Source organism: Schistocerca cancellata, chromosome 1 (genome assembly GCF_023864275.1).
Source record: "Schistocerca cancellata isolate TAMUIC-IGC-003103 chromosome 1, iqSchCanc2.1, whole genome shotgun sequence".
Taxonomy (NCBI): Eukaryota; Metazoa; Arthropoda; class Insecta; order Orthoptera; family Acrididae; genus Schistocerca; species Schistocerca cancellata.
The window spans coordinates 403,429,836-403,450,601 of NC_064626.1; the positions used below are offsets into that span (position 1 = coordinate 403,429,836).

Below are 20,766 nucleotides of genomic sequence, written 5' to 3' on the forward strand. Positions count from 1 at the left end.
TGATTCTAGTTACAACTCTTGTCTAGTGGTCAAGTAATGGTGATCACATGCAAAACAGAATGTAATCACTTCGCTGGTGTGTGAGGTGTGGATTGTTCACGAGACAGTAATCACATAAATTGGTCCAAGCTGAGGTAGAAGCGCGAAGAAGTGGGAGTTGGAACGTTTTTAGCTAGTGGTTGATAGTGCGTTTATCAGCATGGTGAAGAATATTTTTCGAAGGCAAAGGTTGACACGACTGGAACAGGGAAATTGTCAGGAAGTGAAGAGAGGCAAGCGGCGGAGAAAGACAGCGGAGAAAGCGACGCGCGACCCTGAGTGGCGCGGCCGGCGGAGGGAACGACGCCCACGCACGGCGAGGGACGCCCGCGACGCCGGCCGACCGCCGAGCGCCGACGCCGGCGCGCCGACACTCGGCGACTTCTACCCGGGAAAGACGACGGCGCGATCGCATTCCACCGGCTGCTCGGCAACTGTAGCGCAGCGTAGCCGAAGCCCTACAGAGGTACGCAACATGCTGGTCAGAACAATACTAACTTTCGGTTCACTGATGTGCAGCACTCGTGGAAAAAAAAGCTGGTGTTATCCACTGCGGTTTCACAACGAAACGAATAAAAAAATTAAAAAAAATGATTGTCCTCGAGTGTCACTCGAGTCCGTGTCCGTCGGAAGAAAAAAAAGAAAAGTTGAAGTCCACCCGTTGCTCAGTAGATGCTAAAGTCCACGAGTCCACTTCTCCCCGAGAGCACACAAGTCCCCCCGACAATCCGGCGTTCAGAGAGAACGTCACCACCACACTGGGTTTTTACATCTCAGCTCGGAGTCTATGTCCCACACGGCATTTGTAGCGATGCGGAGGAAGCGAGCAGTCCAGAGAAGAGCAGACGGCGTATCAGCAGCGCACGGAGCCGGGGCAGCGGCGGGCTGCCGGCGGCGGGCAGCGGCGGCGTCGTGCGGGACTCATGGCAGGTGGGCAGTGCCCGGGCGCGCGCGTCCACCACGCCTGCGTCCGCTCCGGCCAGTGTCGCACGCGGGACTGACGTGGCGGCGCGCCGCTGCTGCGTCCTTGGCCGGCGGCTCCACTACTTGCAAGTGCAAGACCAGCGGCCCCGTCCGTGCGCGCGCTCTCTCTCTCTCTCTCTCGGCCGAGGACCTGCGCCGTGCGGCCGCGCCGACTCGGCCCCTTCCCTGCCGTGAGTCTGTGTCCGCACACGCGTCCTCGCCGCGCCCCTCTCGCTCGCTCTTTCGCCGCGGCCTCGCGCCGTCTCTCTCTTTTTTACGCTCCCCCGAGCCTCGTAAGCTCGGCGGCATTCCTCCAATCCTGCTCCGCCTTCGCTTCCCACGGGTGCGCCGCCTGGTGGGGGGAGCGCGGGAGGGGAAAAAACGTGCTAAGGGAGCGCCGGCCGCGTCTCTTCCCCTCCCCCCCCTCCCCGCCCGTCCCTCCGCCGGGAATCTGTCTCTCCGCTCTCCCCCTCTCTCCCCTCTCCCCGCGCCGCCCACGCTCCACCCCTCCGCTGTCCTCCACCGCCCTCTTCTTCTCCTTGCCACTGTGCTCCTCCGAAAATATAAACTTTCCCCGCCAATGTCTGACTGGCAGCAGGGGATAAAAAAAACAAAAAAAAAAGAAAAAACCACACAACAACAACGACAGGAAAAGTCTCACCTCCAACCCCCCTCCTCTTCGGCACACCACCAGACTCCTCACTTGTCTTCGTCACTACATATAATTTCACACCAATACATACAATTCTCGAATCGATGAACCTACAATCACACACGGATCTGTCACCTTCGATACAAATCCCCTCTCCATCCCCACCACTGATTTTTTTCCCTTCTCTCTCTCTCTCTCTCCCTATTGCACAATCGCACGCGACCGATCACATTAATTTTTCTATTACGCGGCTTCGCAAATAAATATCGGCGCTCCCTCCTCCCGCAGCCGATGCCTCCCCTGCTGCTACCGATGACTGACTTGTGACGGCATAATCGGGTATTGAGTCTTCGGTATTGTGTTGGAGAGGATGCTCGTATTTTGCGCTGCTGCTTCTTGCCACTACTACTGCACAATGTAAGTACAGTACGTGCGTTACTGCCATCCCGCCGCACATTCCAAGTCCACTACGTGACATCACAGACAGCAGTAGTTCACGCCCTCTAGTGATTCTCAAACTACACCCGTGAAATCTGTAGAAGCACCATGGGCGGAAGAATAGTACGCAAAATTTGCAAGATAAGATGCGAAAAATAAAAAACGTTAAAAATACGTCGGTGACGGCACAAACATCCCAGCTCCATACTAACATCTCTATCGACTGATGATAATCGCTATGTCACCTCAGAAGATGAATAATTCCTAAAAGTTATGGTCAGGGATAACTAGGCTAACAACTAGACGACCAGATACGAAGTCCGTAAAAATTGGGAATCGGTTTATTCGAACTGTTCGTGCAGAACCTTTAGAAGCACACGAACAAGCCTCATATTAACAGTGGATTGTTTGGGGGAGCTAGCAGCGACGCGGGAGTTCGCCGCCTGCCCGAAACGTCCGGGCGGCGCGCATGACGGATCCCGGCTACGACCGCCGCCGCCGCCGGCAACGGATCGCGCGCGCTCCCCGGCGTCGGAGCGGCAGGTGCTCTGTTCCGCGGGTGTGCCTATCTACTGGGGGCACATCTACCGAGTAGGTTTTTGCCGACCGCATCTGTCTCTACAAAGCTACGTCTCGCAATTGCTTTCCTCTCATTCACTGTAGAAAACAACACCCAGTCATTTCATAGCGACTACTTTACGCTATACGCTGAACTTTTAAGTAAAACAAAACGTATCGTGCGTTTCTGAGATCTACGCCTGTCGTCTACACTTTCTGCTCCACACTAATAAAAAGTTACACCGTTACCGTAAGACAGATGAAACGTCCCTATTTCGGCGACTGGCGTGTCGATAACATTTGACTTTTTTATGGATAAAATATTATAGAATCCATTGCCTATTCTTTATCGTTTCTTAGCAACCTTTAGTTACCGCTATTTTTCGCTCAACTGATCGTAACGAGCTTGTATCAACACTTCAGTACTTCCGTCCCTCGCTTAGTCCATTTCAATTTCTTTTTCCCACGAATCATTCAAGCGCGTTCGAAGGGCGTACAGTTAACCTTCGTTCAATATTTGTAACCAAAGCTGCTACTTCGGGAGTTATCCGATAATGAAGTGACAGCAGTTAAAAGAACCGCAACGCGCCAGAACTTACGCGCTTGATTTGCCTTTTCAGTTGCGTATTAAACTTGCATATTATTGGCCTCGTCAACTAAACTGTCTGTTGGTAAAATGTGTTACGTTCCGTTAACCCATACACCAGAATTCTTTTCGTGATAGTATTTCACTAACGCTCAAGACGAGTTCGGTGTTAAGCGAGGAGGTAACTTTTAAGGGAATGCGACTGAATTTCGAGTTAATAATGAAGTGAAAACCGGACCTTCTGTTGATAACAGTCCGTCAGGGATCATATTTCATAAACGGACTTGGCCGCGCAGGATTAGCCGAGCGGTCTGAGACGCTGCAGTCATGGATTGTGCGGCTGGTCCCGGCGGAGGTTCGAGTCCTCCCTTGGGCATGGGTGTGTGTGTTTGTCCTTAGGATAATTTAGGTTAAGTAGTGTGTAAGCTTGGGGGCTGATGACCTTAGCAGTTAAGTCCCATAAGTTTTCACACACATTTGAACATAAACGGACTTGTCAGAATTATTTTTTGATGAGAAAGATATTAAAATTAATGTGATTGAGAAAATTAATTTGAAACTATAACGATGTGTTACTGAATTTGGAAGTAATAGTGAAAAACTTTGACGGCGAATGAGGAATGAAAAATTGCAAGAAAAGAATGAAAATAGAATGGGCCAGTGCAGAAGTTGACTTTTGAGATTAGTTACTAAAACAGTCTTACAAAATGTAACTAGTCGTTTTAGAATGTCAACGACGGATAAAGACGGCCAAATATTAATGAAAAAGTTTGTAAGGGGTCTGTGTCACGTAGAAGGAAACCAGAAAGTAGCGTTGAAATTGGCGAGTCATGACGGATGAGCCATTATACGGGTGAAAGGATGAAGATGATATCAAAATAATATTTCTACGGTCTCGGCATCCTGATCTGAAGCTCCCGTTCTAAAATTCGTAAATAGGAATATACAGTATAGGACGAGTCGTATCTTAGGTAAGGCTAGTAGGTCCCACTGACTAAGAACTCTGCGAAGCAAGTGCAGTGCCACGTGAGACATAGGGTAGGCCACCTTAATCTGCGAGTTTACCACCGTGGCACCAACTGAAAAAAAAAAATAACTTTCCCGTCTGATTTGGTCATTCATAGGAACGCGTATAACACTACTATGCGCCAAGGCTACGAGTAGCTTCACGCAGCGGGTGGAAGATTTGTTATAGAATTCTATTTGTATGATACTCATTTCTGTCTCATGGTGCCTCCTGTGATCCAGATTATATGCTGCGAGTAAGTAACTGAAAGGAATGAGCAGAAACGGGACGCACGGGGTTGTTCTTCAAGACTTGAACTGACTCAACGGTACTCTGCTTGAGGCGCAACCTTACCAAAATTTCTAGAACGGGCTGTATGTTTCGAGCAAGGCGTCGTTGTCTGTTGTCCCGTGCGAATCCCTGTCGAGCAACCACACCTAATTACGCAACACCACTCGCCGGCGGCCTGTCAAACGCGATGTCTCGGCGAAGTTCTCGGTTGGCGGGAAAGAAGCTCTGTGCTTGATCATACCTCCCAACCTCTTTCCAGTGCAGTGTTCGTCCATATTCGTCCACATGTATACCGTATCACGACACTTCGAGCATCCGTAAGTGCATTCTGATTTTTGCCGCGTGAGTGGCAAAAGGTATATTTTCCAACGCTCAGCCGGGCTGACGATCCCGATTTACGTAAAAAATTTCGATTCGTAACACGGTCGGCTCCTTCAGGTACTGTAAGAAATTGTCTCAGAAGTTTTCAAGCCGGGTGATAGTGCTGAGATTCCGCGATGTTTCAACGAGTGTCACACACATCATCCTCTGGCACCAGAAGATAAATACTGTGACACTCGTCAAAACATCGCGGAATCTCAACACCATCACCTGGCCGGAAACCAGAGAGCCCTTTATCAAAATCACAGAACGCGGAACTCTAGATTCTTGCCTTAGATGTGTTCGCCACAACTGAAGGAGACGCCTTGCTTACTCGACGAAATACTGCACACAAGAATTGATAGTCAGTCCTTCTTGTTGCTGTGCCTTCAACCATATGTTAAGAGACACAACCTGCCTCTGTTTTATAACGTGAAACGCGAAGTTACGGCGAGTTATTACGTTCGCTTATCCTGAGATTCCTGTTTATTTAGAGACGGTGAATGTCCTGACGATATGTGAAATAGCATTTTTCTCCTCCAACTATAATCATTAATTTTTTCCGTTATTGGCGAATTTCGGCTACTAAGCCATTTTCAAGCGGTACTTGACGTGCCCGAGCAGAGCCATCGAGTGTTCCAGGCACTAGCAAACAAGACCTGGTGGGTGGACAGCTTCATGCCTGTAACTGATGCACATCAGCTACCCTTGAAAATGGAATAGAAACCGAAATTTTTCACTACTGGAAAGTAACTAATAATTGCAACCGGAAGGGAAAAATGTTGTCATTTCAGAAATTTTGTGCGAGTATGTTAGCTGCTCGGTGAAGAGCAATTCTGATGATTGTAGCACCAACGGACAGAAAAAAAAAAACCCGCGAATCACTGTCGGACAGCAGATGAAGTTACTACTGCTCGCATGCACTGAAAGCGGAGTACACAAATACGTGGCGCAGTCCATGCACTGACTTACCCAGAGAGCAAGTCCGCTGTGACGAGAACCGTTTGAGTACACACCACAATCACAACAAAACACCCGCGCCGGGCGACAACAATCGGCGAGAACGACGTCCGCCGACAGCGCAGAGCGTCGTCGGCGTCGGCGTCGCAGATCGTCGACGGAGAGCGTGGTGGCGGCGTCGCGCTGCTTAGCAGGTGGTCGGCGCCCGTGGGAAGGGGCGCTGGCGGGGCCGCCACGCGGTCCGGCCAGGCTGAGCTCCTCGGATCGCGGCGCGGGCGCGGGCGCGGTGTGGCTGTGCCGCTGCCGTCGCCGTCGCAGTGTTGTGTGACGCCCCCCTGAGCAGCAGGACTGAGCTGGCGCGTGGTGGCCGCCACGACGCCGGGGGTGGGGCGTCGCGACGCCGGACCGGCGCCCCCGCGCACGCGCGCTCCCGGACCTCGCGGCACCGTGGCCGGCCGGTGGCGCCGCGCCGCGGAGGGAGGCCGAACCGCGCGCAGTGCGAGCGCGTCCGCCGTCGGGGCAAGACCTGACAGGTGGCGCCAAGGCGCGGCGGGTGGCGGAACTACGGTCGTCGTTCGCGCTTTCTTAGACCGCTTTGTGGCGTCCAAGTGAAGTGAAAGAGCGTCTTACACCGAAACGAATGAATGCAATGCTGACAGTTCACGCTGGAAAAATATTTCCACTGTCGACAAAAATCCATTGGCATCTTCAGTCGGTGAGTAACTCTAGCAATATACTAATATAATGGCGAAATATTTTTTGAATTTTCACCACAAATGGTTCTGGGTGCACATGATACTAGTCAGTATCCCTTACATCATCTCTCTTTCTTAAAAACTGATAATTCATTCGTCTTCGCAAATCTAGAGCCCCTTACCATTTTCTTCAACGTCTTACCATACCTTGGTGTTTTTAATATCCTATTTGCTTCGATAATGATTGTGCTCAACAACGTACCACTGAGGACTATTAATAAGAGTAGCCCAATAGACGGAAACTAATGAGAACGAAAGTGTGTGCTGAAATTTTCTTAAGTGTTTAGTTTGATAGTCAGGACAAATATTTTCCTGTACTAGCTTTTCATCGCTTCTTGCATTTGCCGTTCTGAGAATACTCAGTCAAATTCTGTTCCGACATGACAGTAAAAGTTGTTCATCTTCCAATCGATACAATTTTCCTTTCATTAATACTCTTGGCGTGAGGAACTTATCTCTGTACGTACTTCTAGCTTGTTGCTTTGATACGACATAAGTATCGAGTTTGTTTACTTCTACAGATGTAATATAATCAACAGTATATATTCTCATTGTAATTTTCTGGAATATTATTACCTGAGCTTCTCTGATGCAACAATTACTGAAACTACTACCAGAGTACCGAGCAAGGTTTACTCGTGTGCAAACGCCTCAACTTGACCGTTCTAATTTATCGCTTAGTCGTTTAGGAATAATATGATACTGTAGCGTGAGTACGCGAGCTTTGAGGGCGCGGAGTTGTAGCTAAAAGCCAAGTCCGAGATCTCTTCTGTTGAGTCCGCAGCTACGTTCATACGCCGAGCTTCCGCGGGGTGCAAACCGCTCCTAGGAGGTGGCGCCTCGCAGCGGCGGCTTCTCGCAACTCCGCGTCGTTACCGATAATGCTTCAAGATGCGCTCGGATATAGCTACTTTACCACTTAAGTAAACGGTTCTACAACTTTTTTTCAGTGTGCACTAGTAGTTTAACGGTTTTTCTGTCTGTAAGCTTAATTTCAACTGTTATTCCTCCTGTAATGTGTGTACCTGACGATGCCGGTAATAGCTATCAGTCAAGTTCCGTCGAATATTTCCTTAGCGCCTGTTACTGAGGAAGAAAGGCACCTACGTGATTATACTTCAATAGGAAGTAATTCAATCGCACTAAGATCCATATCTAAAGGAATTCTGCCATTTTGTGGCTTTCTTTTTGATTAAATAAAAAGAACTAGACTAACAACAAGAAATAATTTTTCTCTGTCGGTACCTCTTAAGTCGTCGTTCATTTCGATTTTTCTCCTTTCTTCTTACAAATCAGTTCTCTGAAATTTTAGAAAAGTACTAGCGGAAGTGATGGCTAAAATTTGTTTCTCTATATGTGTAACAGAAGACACACAGCCGTATTTTCGGATGTTGAACATTTTATTTCGTCCGTCGCGGTAGCTAAGCGGTCAGCGCGGCGGATTGCTAACAGAAAGGGCCCAGGTTCGATCCCGGCCGGGTCGGAGATTATCTCCACTCGGGGACTGGGTGTCAGTTGTCGTCACGTCCGGATCGTCATAGTTGACATTTACCAGTTGAGACGGCTGTATGACCATGTCCCGAAAATAAAAAAAAAAATAAAAAGAAAAAATGAAAAGATTCCATTACTCCAGCACCGTCTGTCGACGATGACGTCATCACCGTTTCTAGATGCCCCTACCAACGATCTTAAGATCCGATACCAATATCATTTCTCGCAAGTACTTCCCGAAAGCATCTATGTTACTTATCAAGATGGCAGTAAATATATTTTGGGCAAACGCAGTTTTCTCCTTTTTCTCATTTATAAGAGGCTCAGTAAAGCTCATGTTTGTTTGAAAGCAAACACAGATAAGAGAGTGGCTTTAATCTCAAGATCAATATGCCTAAATACTGCTCAAGAAAATCTTGAATCGTCATCCCATTTAGTTCCAGGAAATATATCTTCGCCGTGCAAAATTTTGCGCAGTTACCTGAAGAGACCCGGACTTTTTGGGTACGCAAAAAGAAAAGGTTCCTAGATGGAATATGTGAACGTCGTTTATCAGTGGAATCATTTGAATTACAGTCTACAGGAGCAGATACTGAGGGCGGAAACGCAACTGTACTAACTGTTCCCATGTGGTAGCGAGTAGCGGCGAAAGGAAGTGCATGCATGCAGCAAGACGCCACCCCGCCACCGTACCCGTGTGTCCCGAGCAGGCCCCAGCCAGGGAGCGGCGGGATCGATGTGATGCCCTCGGGAGCGAACCCGGCCCTCGCCGTCGGCGCGCCCGCCGCGTTTCTTTTTCCCTCCGGCCCCGCTCGGCCGCGGTCGGCTGCAGTCGTGCGCGCTCGGGTGCCGGCTGGCGCCGCGTCTTGCAGCGCGGTCCTTGGTCACGTGATGCCAGCTACGGTTCGCCCTCGGAAGATGTCGGCAGCTGCCTTTCCTGGCGACGGCCGCGCATGCGCAGACCGATTTGAGCAGTTTGGCGCCCCGGAAACGATTTTCTTCGGCCGATGAACTTTTACGTTTCTTGTGCGTTTTCAGGAAATATTCTCTCTGAGCGCCGTCTTGAAGAAACTGTTCTGTCAGAGAGTGTATGTAAGGAGTCTAGAAATATTGCCATACAAAATGTAACAAATAACAAGGGAAATTCATACTGCATCAATGCACTACCAAATAAGACGGCACCAGCGCAGGTCGAAATCACTTGCAGGATAATAAAAAGACTGTCCCTGGAAGCCTTTCTTCTCCTAGCTAGGCTTTCGCATGATGCTACGAAAGAACAAGGACCCAAAAAAATATAGAAGTTTCCTATTATAGAGGCTGTCCCAGAAGTACGGAAGCACAGAAAGGATCCAAAGAGCTACAGAACAATAAGTCTGTCACAACAGCTTAGTAAGTTCTTTGAAACTTATTGCAGAACACAGGAATATTACTTCAGGAGCAATTCGATTTTTCGGAAACGACTTTCAATCACTCATCAATTATTGATAGTTGCCGAAATTACTCTTACCTTCAAACGAGATTTCTGCGTCGCTGTATTCGTAGAGGTGTCGAAGTTGTTCAGCGAAGTATCTCACAAAGGGTGCTACGGATGCCACGAGAATTTGGCTTTCCGAGAACCAAGGCTGAACTAATGAGCAAATCTTTACAGTCCGCACTGAATACGTAACATTGCCAGTCAGAAGAGCCTAAGGTCATACAAACCACACAAGGTATTTCCAAGCTTTTGCATGAAACGCCATGGAGAACAACTTTTATTAGAGACATTAGGCGTAGTTTAGTATTTACAATCCCTTGGATGACGAGTTTCACTGAACTCTCAGGGTCTGCTAACGAGATGTCCTGCTTGCTGTCTATCCCCCATTGCATGGCTAAGAGAGATTTTCAACAAGTAAACCTTAAGAGTGAGTGTTTCGGAATGGAGAAAGATATTTTCGAGACGAATCGGGAGCTTTAATGCTGCTTGGTCTATCCCCTTGCATATGGAGCAGATGACTGGAATATATGCAACACACATACGCAGAGTACCTATGTCCTGCCATCTCTCAGGGGAACAACCAATACAAAAGCATGTCTAGCAGCACTAGGAAGCGTGGGAATGATTTACAACATCAACAAAGATTACAACTTACATGTCAGAAAACTAAGAAGTGAAGAACGACGAAATAACTGACAGTTATTGGTACTAAATATGTAACTTAGCCACCTGAGGCGAAGAACTTCGTCAGTCATGAAATCGAAAGAGCAACCAAAGTCTCAAATTACAGGTTCACATCATAGTTGGGAGTCACGAACTATGTACTGGAGGCATACCAAGGGGTTTGAACAATTCGTATCAGCGCTGCGTTCCCAAAATTCTCAGTATCAAGTGGGAAAACACATGGATCATCATTAGCGGCTTTGAAGAAGCGCACACCAGACGCAAAGAAACCATGGCAATAGGGCGTCAGCTGCAGTGGGATGGATACATGATTCTATTGTCACTTAGTTGTGATGGTGTGACCGTACCAGAAGCCAAAGGAATAGATTCAGCTTATGAAATCTATTATGCACACAGCAGAATTCAATCTGAACAGCAGGAGGGATATTCTAACTCCGGACGGCTTGTAACAAAGAAACGAGATGGCAGCAGTATATGAAACTAAGCGGTGACTCTGCAAGAGGCAGGTAATGACCGTAAGGAAAACTAAATGAATTCTACTTCTGAATAAATACTTTCTAGAATGAATTGATGAGATGTTAAATCATAATCGGACGTCTTCCTTTCGATCTGGGTTTTGTTTATTGCTGTCTTAAATGTTTATGAATGAATTAATTAATTATAAAATTTGCGATCGATCTCTGGTAGTCGGCCACTGTGGCCGAGCGGTTCTAGGCGCTGCAGTCCGGAACCGCGATGCAGCTACGATCGCAGGTTCGAATCCTGCCTCCGGCATCGATGTGTGTGATGTCCTTAGGTTAGTTAGGTTTAAGTAGTTCTAAGTCTAGGGGACTGATGACCTCAGATGTTTAAGTCCCATAATGCTTAGAGGCATTTGAACCATTTTTTATCTCTGGTAGATCTGGAATCTCGTCTGGCAGCTGACATGAAACTCCTAGCTCACGAGGCTTTGCGTACGTGACTAAAATGTAGATTCGCTCAGAATTTCTGATTGCACGTTAAACCGCAAGTCTCCCAGGACTGGCTACCAGAGAAGGGTTCTCCGATCAACGAGAGGCCAGGGTACATCAGCCCTATTATGGTTGTCTTACCATACACGAATTCTCTGGCCGAGTTTAGGATATATAATTGGTTTGTACTTTTTACTGTCCTGAAAAATTGGTATTTTGTTACTGGCAGAGTGAGTGGGGCTATTTACGGTAGTCAGTACAAGATAGTGTTCAGTCACCTTCATCTGGAACATATGGAGGTTCTGTAAGTTCTGCGCCATCACCAATGCACTTCCATATTTGTGTCGGTATGGAAATAATACGAAGGGCAATACTATATTCAGGCCTCTGCTAACATATGGTATCACTCTATTAGTCTCTCTGTACAGAGGATTGTAGAAGGTTTAGTGCCATGTGTCTTTTAGACTTCGTATGAGCTAGAAAAGTATATTTCCGTTTGGACCTGGACAAACACACAAAAAAAAAAAAAAAAAAAAAAAAAAAGAGACTTGTATACACTCATTTAAGCACTGGCTCATATGGACAGAGTTTTGTTACTTCACTACTGGCCATTAAACTTGTTACACCACGAAGATGACGTGCCACAGACGCGAAATTTAACCGACAGCAAGAAGATGCTCTGATATGCAAATGACTAGCTTTTCACAGCATTCACACAAGGTTAGCGCCGGTGGCGACACCTACAATGTGCTGACATGAGGCAAGTTTCCAACCGATTTCTCATATACAAACAGCAGTTGACCGACGTTGCCTGGTGAAACGTTGTTGTGATGCCTCGTGTAAGGAAGAGAAATGCGTTCCATCACGTTTCCGACTTTGATAAAGGTCGGATTGTAGCTTATAGCGATTGCGGTTTATCGTATCGCGACATTGTTGCTCGCGTTGGTCGAGATCCAATGTCTGTTAGCAGAATACGGAATCGGTGGGTTCAGGAGGATAACACGGAACGCCGTACTGGATACCAACGGCCTCGTATCACTAGCAGTCGAGATGACAGGCATCTTATCCGCAAGGCTGTAACGGATATGCAGCCACGTCTCGATCCCTGAGTCAACAGATACGGACGTTTGCAAACAACCATCTTCACGAACAGTTCGACGACGTTTGCAGCAGCGTGGACTATCAGATCGGAGACCATGGCTGCGGCTACCCGTGACGATGCATCACAGACAGGAGCGCCTGCGATGGTGTACTCAATGCCGAACCTGGGTGCACGAATGGCAAAACGTCATTTTTCCGAATGAGTCCAGGTTCTGTTTACAGCATCACTATGGTCGCATCCGTGTTTAGTGACATCGCGGTGAACGCACTTTGGAAGCGTGTATTCGTCATCGCCATACTGGCGTATCATCCGGCGTGGTGGTATGGGGTGCCATTGGTTACACGTCTCAGTCACCTTTATTCGCATTGACGGCACTTTAAACGGTGTACGTTACATTTGAGATTTGTTACGACCCGTGGCTCTACCCTTCATTCGATACCAGCGAAACCCTAAATTTCAGCAGGATAATGCACGACCTCATGTTGCAGGTCCTGTACGGGCCTTTCTGGATACATAAAATGTTCGACTGCTGCCCTGGCCAGCACATTCTCCACATCTGTCACCAATTGAAAACGTCAGGTTAATGGTGGCCGAGCAACTGGCTCGTCACAACACGCCTGTCATTACGCTTGATGAACTGTGGTATCGTGTTGAAGCTGCATGGGCAGCTGTACCTGTACACGCCATCCAATCTCTGTTTGACTCAATGCCCAGGTGTATCAAGGCGGTTATTACGGCCAGAGGTGGTTGATCTGGGTACTGATTTCTCAGGATCTTTGCACTCAAATTGCGTGAAAATGTAATCAAATGGCTCTGAGCACTATGGGCTTAACATCTGAGGTCATCAGTCCCCTAGAACTTAAGTATAAACCTAAGGACATCACACACATCCATGCCCGAGGCAGGATTCGAACCAGCGACCCTAACACTCGCGCGGTTCCCGACTGAAGCGCCTAGAACCGCTCGGCCACCGCGCCCGGCCAAATGTAATCACATGTCAGTTCTAGTATAATATATTTGTCCAATGAATACCCGTTTATCATCTGCATTTCTTCTTAGTGTAGCAATTTTAATGGCCAGTAGTCTATGTTTCAGTTAGCCTGGACATCATGTGTGGACTTCACAAAGAGAAGGAGGAAGCTTCTTGTTCATTTTTTTCAACATCGTGTCTGGCATTCATTATGTGCTGTTGGTTAATGTCATAATTATAGACACATTTTGAGCAATTCAGTTACAAAGTAGGTCAGAAACAGCTCGTACACTCGCTGAGGAAAGTAGGCGACGAGGAGTCTGTGTCGCTGTTACGGTTTCATGGCACAGTTGAAGTCTCGCCCCATCCGACAGTGGGCACCTGCGCTGTTGTTGTGGCCCCTCCCTGGCAGAGCACACCTGCGACTGCAAACCTGCCGAATGCAGCGCCATGCTAAGGATCGGAGCTGTGTGAAGTGACAGCGGGCAGTTAGTCGTTGGTGGAACTGGGAAATGGCATCAACTTTGAGCCACCTTCCGTGGCTGCGGACAGCAGTGGGACCAGAATTCGTCTGTGGTGTCGGGCCAAGGTTGGCACGCCGTTCGGTGTCGTTTATGTCCTGGCGCGTCTGGCTCAGGGAGTTGGTTGGCGAGTGGTGCAACCTTAGAGGACGGGCAGCGCTTGACAGCTGCCAGTGATAGTGGGCTCTATGTGTCTGGAGGATGTTGTTGTTGCTCTCTTTAAGATGAAGGCGTGGAGTCTAAGCGGAGACGCCAGTTTGAAGGTGGACAGCAAGAAGGCACCACTTCAAGCGAGCAGCTGGAAAGGCAGTCAGCTGGGGAGTTGGAGCAGAGAGGTGGCGCAGCGAGGCAGCGGAGGCCTGCAGCGGCTAGCTGTAAGCTCGGGGTGTCAGTTCCCATCCGGGCAAATCGACAGTGATCGGCGGCTCGGCCACGGAGATGTGAGAAGAGGTTGAACCAGCTGTGTCTAATGCAAAACTTCGGTTGGTCAAGTGCCTGGGTCTGGCAGGGTTTCAGTTTGAGCTATGCAAGCTATTTTTTGGTATATGCCGAGGCCGCTGAAGGGCCTAGTGTGTTAAACGCTGAGGGATCTGTATTTTGCCGTTACTGTATTTATTCCAATTCCGTTAGTCAGTCTGTTCCCCCATACACTATCTCCTCCGACCTCCTCTCTATCCGCCTCTTCCACCCTCCTTCCCATCTCCTTCTCCCTCTCTCCCTCTCTCTTCCTCCATCATCTCCTTCTCTTCGCTCATCTCCTCCTCTTTCTTTGCTCTGTCCACTTCAACTCCCCCTCTGTCTGTCTATCTCCTCTTCCTCCTTCGCTACATATGTCTGCGGATCTCTTCCTCTCCCCCTTCTCCCTCTGCGTGTTATCATCCGTACCCCAATAGGAGGTTGGTGGTCCTTACCCCTACAGTAGGCGTACTAAGTTTGGTTGAAATCGATCCAGAGATTTAGGACTAGTTTTTTATCCTGGCTTTGCCTGCATACACATATATAATATACACTGAGCTGACAAAAGTCGTGGGCTACCTCCCAATAATTTGTCAGACATTCTTTTGCCCGGCATAGTGCAGCAAATCGATGTGAGATGTGCGCAACAAGTCGTTCGAAGACCCCTACACAAATATTGAGCCACTCTGGTTCTACAGCCGTTGAACTGCGAAAGCGTTGCCAGTACATGAGCACGAACTGACCTTGCGATTACGTTCCATAAATGTTCGATAGGATTCAAGTCGGGCGATCTGGGTGACCAAATCATTTTCTCGAACTGTCCAAAATATTCTTCAAACTAATCGTGAACAATTACGGCCAGGTCACACGGGGCATTGATGTTTGGGAACATGAAATCTATAATGGCTGCAAATGTTCTCCAGGTAGCCGAACAAAACCACTTCCAGTCAGTAATCGTTTGCGCTGGATCAGAAGACCAGTCCATTCCATTTAAACACGGCCCACGCCATTGCGGAGCCACCACCACCTCGCACAGTGCCTTCTTAACAATTTGTCCATAACTTCGCTGGGTCTGCGGCGGACTCGAACCCTTCCATCAGCTCGTATCACCTGAAATCTGGACTAATCTGACCACCCCACGGTTTTCCTGTCGTCTAGTTACGAGCCAAGGATAAGCGCTGCAAGTGGTGTTGTGCTGTCAGCAAAGGCACTCACGTCGGTCGTCTGCTGCCATAGCCATAGTCATGGCGATAGTATCGCGCACAAGGTATAAAAGGTGACTCATGTTATAATGTTTCCGACGTGGTTGTGACCGCACGATGGGAATTAACAGACTTTGAACGTGGAGAATAGTTCGAGCAAGGAGCATGGGACATTCCTTTTGGAATTAGTTAAGGGAAATCGGTATTCTGAGACCCATAGTGTCGAGAGTGTGTCGAGAATACTAGATTTCCGGCATTACGCCTCACTACGGACAATGAAATTGCTTTCACTTAACGACCGAGAGCAGCGGCGTTTTCGTAGGGTTGTCAGTGATAATAGAGGAGAAACACTGAGTGAAATAACCGCAGAAATCAGTGTGGGACGGGACAGTGCGGCGACTATTGCTCATGAGTGTGGGATCCGTACCAGGTCGGGTTGATAGAGGAGATAGAGAAGAGACAAAGAAGAGCGGCGCGTTTCGTCACAGGATTATTTGGTAAGCGTGATAGCGTTACGGAGATGTTTAGTAAACTCAAGTGGCAGACTCTGCAAGAGAGGCGCTCTGCATCGCGTTGTAGCTTGCTGTCCAGGTTTCGAGACGGTGCGTTTCTGGATGAGGTGTTGAATATATTGCTTGCCCCTACTTATACCTCCTGAGAAGTTCACGAATGTAAAATTAGAGAGATTCGAGCGCGCACAGAGGCTTTCCGGCAGTCGTTCTTCCCGCGAACCATACTCGACTGGATCAGGAAAGGAAGGTAATGGCAGTGGCACGTAAAGCGCCCTCCGCCACACACCGTTGGGTGGCTTGCGGAGTATAAATGTAGATGTAGAAATTTAGTGTTAATGGGCTATGGCAGCAGACGACTGGCAGGAGTGGCGTTGCTGAGAACATTGCCTCAGCGCTTCTCCTGGGCTCGTGACCATACCGATTGGACACTTGGCGACTGCAAAATCGTGGCCTTGTCAGATGAGTCCAGATTTGAGTTGGTAAAAGCTGATGATACTTTTCGAGTGTGGCGCAGACCTCATGAAGCTATGGACCCAGTTTGTCATCATCGCACTGTTAGGCTAGTGGTGGCTCCATAATATTCTGGTCTGTGTTTATATGGAATGGACTGTGTCGTCTGGTTCAACTGAACCGAACATTGACTGGAAATGGTTATGTTCTGCTGTTTGGACACCATTTGTAGCCATTCATGTACTTCATGTTGCCAAACATTGATGGAATTTTTGTGGATGACAATGCGCCATGTCACCAGTCCACAATTGTTCGTGATTGGTTTGAAGAACATTCGAGACAATTCGAGCAGGTGATATGGCCACCCCAGTCGCCCGACATGAATCCCATCGAACATTTATGAGAAATTATTGAGAGGTTAGTTCGTGCACAAAATCCTGCACCGGCAAGAATTTCGCAATTATGGACGCCGAAAGAGACAGAATGGCTCAATATTTCTGCAGGGGACTTCTAACGACTTGTTGAGTGCATGCCACATGAAGCTGCTGGACTACGCCAGTCAACACTAGATGCCTGCAGCTCTCTTCTGCCGCCCGCCTCATTGGCCGCCTCTAGCCGAACGCAGAGGTACTGACCTGTTCCATTTGGTAATCGACCAGGAGAAGTCACTATACCTCTAACTTGTTTGTTAGTCACGATTTTTCGATGACGTAACATATTACCTTTCTCAGACGACTGATGATTGCGTTGTTGGTATTACAAAAATGGTTCAAATGTCTCTGAGCACTATGGGACTTAACTTCTAAGGTCATCAGTCCCCTAGAACTTAGAACTACTTAAACCGAACTAACCTAAGGACATCACACACATCCATGCCCGAGGCAGGATTCGAACCTGCGACCGTAGCGGTCGCGCGGTTCCAGACTGTAGCGCCTAGAACCGCTCGGCCACCTCGGCCGGCGCCAGCCAAAAGGAGGTCCGACAATGTATTAGGAGACGTCCGTAACTTTTGTCGCTTCAATGTATATTGGCAGAGACGGAGTGCTAGCAAAGGGCGCAACGTCCATGATACACGGATGAAGTGGTTTTCCAACCTTTATTCGGGATTGCTGGTCAAGAATTGAATCTCGGCTCACTGGATTACTAGTCAGGTGCCTTAAAAACAGTGCCACCGCCTTCGGTGTAGGCGTATAAGGAACAGTGGGAGACAATGCTTCTCTTATACGAATGAACGCGCTGCACAGGGATTGCAAGATCTGGTGACGAACACTTCTATAGTAACACTGCAAGAGTAAGAGGAGCCAACTGTAGGAGAGATGGGGTGGCGCCCCCGAGGGACACCTCACGATTGTCGGAGGGGGCCACAGTAACGGGGAGAGAGACTATTGTCTGTAGTAGTAGCGCGACCAGTCATGATGTGAAATGGTGTGAAGAAATATCTTTTACGAATACGGTATTTCAGTTATTTAACATTTGCCTCGACTGATCTCGTATGATACAGATTCTGAAACGCCCTTATGTCCTGTCAACGGAGCTTCCGTAGCAGCTGACAAAGACCCACTCTAGGCAGCAGCCAGAATCTACGCACCCTTAGCTTAGCATTGGGCGGCGCACGAGACAAATTACGTGACGCGCTGCTCTACACATCCAGTCGGGAACGTTTGTTGGCGGTCCCGAATTAATCCTTAGCACTGCTACATTATTAAATCGGTCCAAGCATGTGTCATTAGCCTCACACTGACGCGAAGACTAGATTAAAATGGTCATTACTCCTGCATCACTCATAAGTGGCGTGTAAAAACCCAACTTCTTTCAGAAACTCAGATACAATCACTTGAGTGAAAAACGAACGCCGCAAACAGTCACTACACCGTCTCCAACCAGTTTTTAACATCTCTCGTCGATAACCTGCTCCATGAAGAAAACGAGACAAGCGTGTACTATAAAAAATGGAACATACACTTCTAAGAACATGGCACTTCACTGTTTCACGGGAATAATCGTAGCTTACTGTTTTCTATTAGCCCTTGACAAGTCCTCATTTTTATCAAAGATCGCCTTCAGTTAGCCAATGGCTCAGTGTTCTGATATGGGGCCATCGCCTACGGACCACATGCTCACTAACTCCTCCAGAACACTGCAAAATCATTAACCCGAAATTCACGCAAGCAGACGGAAACGTAGCTACTTTCAAAGTCCTGTAGTTTTATGTTCTGGCCAGTGACCTCTATCGATCACTGGGGATCACTCTCTCTCTCTCTTGAGATACCACATCAACACCACTGTGCCAATGCTTCATTCCTACATACCGAGGGCTCGCAGCCGACTCTCACTTTACGCTTCCAACGCTCTCTTCGCCCAGGGTGCACAAAACGTTCCTCTTACACCCCTCAGTCTACTGGACGACACTTAGTTTCGGGAACTCCGCGAAAATGTTTGCAGCATTCATGCTTTTCAACCAGTCAACGTCGAATGCAGAATTCACACCTTTTGATTGGACATTCCCTGCACTTGATAGAAACACTTCCCTGGAAGTTGCTGTTTCCTTTCCCTTTCCAACAGGAGAAGGAAAACACCTGCCATCCTGGGACAAATCACTTCTGTTTGAGCCAGCGTAGTAGGTCATAATCACAAACCATTTAGAAGGGTGTGGAAGGCTTAATCCTTCATCTCAGGCTGGATGAAGCCACCTTTTCCTGAACCAGAATCGCTTCTGGCACCTTCATTTCTTTACTTTAATTTTTCGTGGCCTGGCATCAAAGTTTTCAATCTAAAATTAGTCTATGTCCGATGACTTTTGCTTCTCCGTCATACACCATCGAGTGAAAATTTACTGGGACGGTTAGGAAAAGTCATAAGATGTTCCATATCGTGATATTCTCCACAATCACACCTTTTGTATATTTATCTATAAGGCTCCACATGATCACGTCTGCCTTAATTGGTCCTACGTCTGTTCTGATAAATTTCAGGTTTCTTCAAATCTTCCATTTCAAGTTCTCACCGTTGGCGATCCCCTGTAGAGGAGGGCAGTCTTTTGGATGCTCAGTGAGTTCTTGTTCCGGAATCAATTGTGTGGTTTATGTCTTCCGGGTCCACAGGGAGCTCCAAATCAGAAGTGGCGTTCATCGAAGGTACGCTTTAACTTCTCTGTGTGTTCGTAATCAGCTCCGAGGGAGTTGTGGTCCCTTATTGAGGGTCCTGGGTTTCATACAGCCAGTTATTAACCAGCATGTTTAACTTAAGCTTGTGATCACCTTTTTGGTATGTATAGATATGGACCATATCGGGCAAGCATGTTATGCTGAGAGAAGCAGAGTGCCTGGCATCCACAGTAGCTACAGGATAAGCTAGAGGACATTCCCAAGAAAGATACGTTACAAATCGTCTCTAAAGACTATATCACAGTCTCTGGAGTGTCGTAAGTCACCTAAAATTTTGGGGGCTCACAGGACACATCCACACAAAAAATATATATGTATATTATATATTTATATAATATATATATATATATATATATATATATATATATATATATATATATAATGTTTAGATTTTATATATATATATATATATATATATATATATATATATATATATATATATATATATATATATTAAAATCTCTTCTACCTGCCATGTCTGAGATTCAGCTACGCTTGGGCCAAATGAATGTGCCCACCTGATTAACATGAAGTCTGGTATGCTGTCCAGCCGAGATGTGGTTTCTAGGCAGTTTGTCACATCCGACTGGGTGAATACCTAGCTGGTACCCGCGTTACGCCTCAATGCCCGATTAACAAACATTTAGAAAACGTTTAAACACCTCTACATGGCATAACACTACACGCAGACGGATGTGGTACACAACTTCTGCGGCGCGGTGAAAGGATGAGGTCGGGTAGGGTATCCGGCCAGCCTTTACTACTAACATTGCAAAACTCATAAATTAACATGCTGATCTCATGAAGATATGGGATAGAGACTAGGAAAGAGAAAATTTTGGAGGGATGGTGGGTCTTATACGCCATATTTAAGAGGGGAATCTGCTTGCTATGGTTACTGACATGCTGTTGTTTTGCTATATTAATGAGCCAGTTTTTAGATACTCGTCTGTCTATCTCGCGTTACAACTTGGGTTAACTGATCTATATAAATGACCTGGGTGACAATCTGAGCAGTTCTCTTAGGTTGTTCGCAGATGATGCTGTAATTCACCGTCTGGTAAGGTCATCCGAAGACCAGTATCACTTGCAAAGCGATTTAGAAAAGATAGCTATATGGTGTGGCAGGTGGCAGTTGACGCTAAATAACGAAAAGTGTGAGGTGATCCACATGAGTTCCAA

The 20,766-nt window shown here is 47.5% G+C and overlaps 1 protein-coding gene across 1 annotated transcript; it reads right to left on the reverse strand.

Annotated features, from left to right (window-relative positions):
- Positions 1 to 960: 960 nt before the first annotated feature.
- LOC126179205 (atherin-like) lies at positions 961 to 15,502 on the reverse strand. Its single transcript, XM_049924594.1, has 3 exons — positions 15,472 to 15,502; positions 6,013 to 6,379; positions 961 to 1,354 (listed from the first exon to the last, which is right to left on the reverse strand). The coding sequence occupies exons 1-3, from the start codon at positions 15,500 to 15,502 to the stop codon at positions 961 to 963; spliced, it is 792 nt and encodes a 263-aa protein (XP_049780551.1).
- Between the last annotated feature and the right edge of the window lie 5,264 nt (positions 15,503 to 20,766).

What these genes read in the sequence shown, in the direction of transcription:
- LOC126179205 (XM_049924594.1), bottom strand. Translation starts at nt 15,502, where the DNA reads ATGACTATGGCTATGGCAGCAGACGACCGAC. An exon ending in TATGGCAGCAGACGACCGAC is followed by an intron (nt 6,380 to 15,471) that starts GTGAGTGCCTTT and finishes GCCACCTGTCAG; the next exon opens with GTCTTGCCCCGACGGCGGAC. An exon ending in ACGCCGCCACCACGCTCTCC is followed by an intron (nt 1,355 to 6,012) that starts GTCGACGATCTG and finishes TCCCCCCACCAG; the next exon opens with GCGGCGCACCCGTGGGAAGC.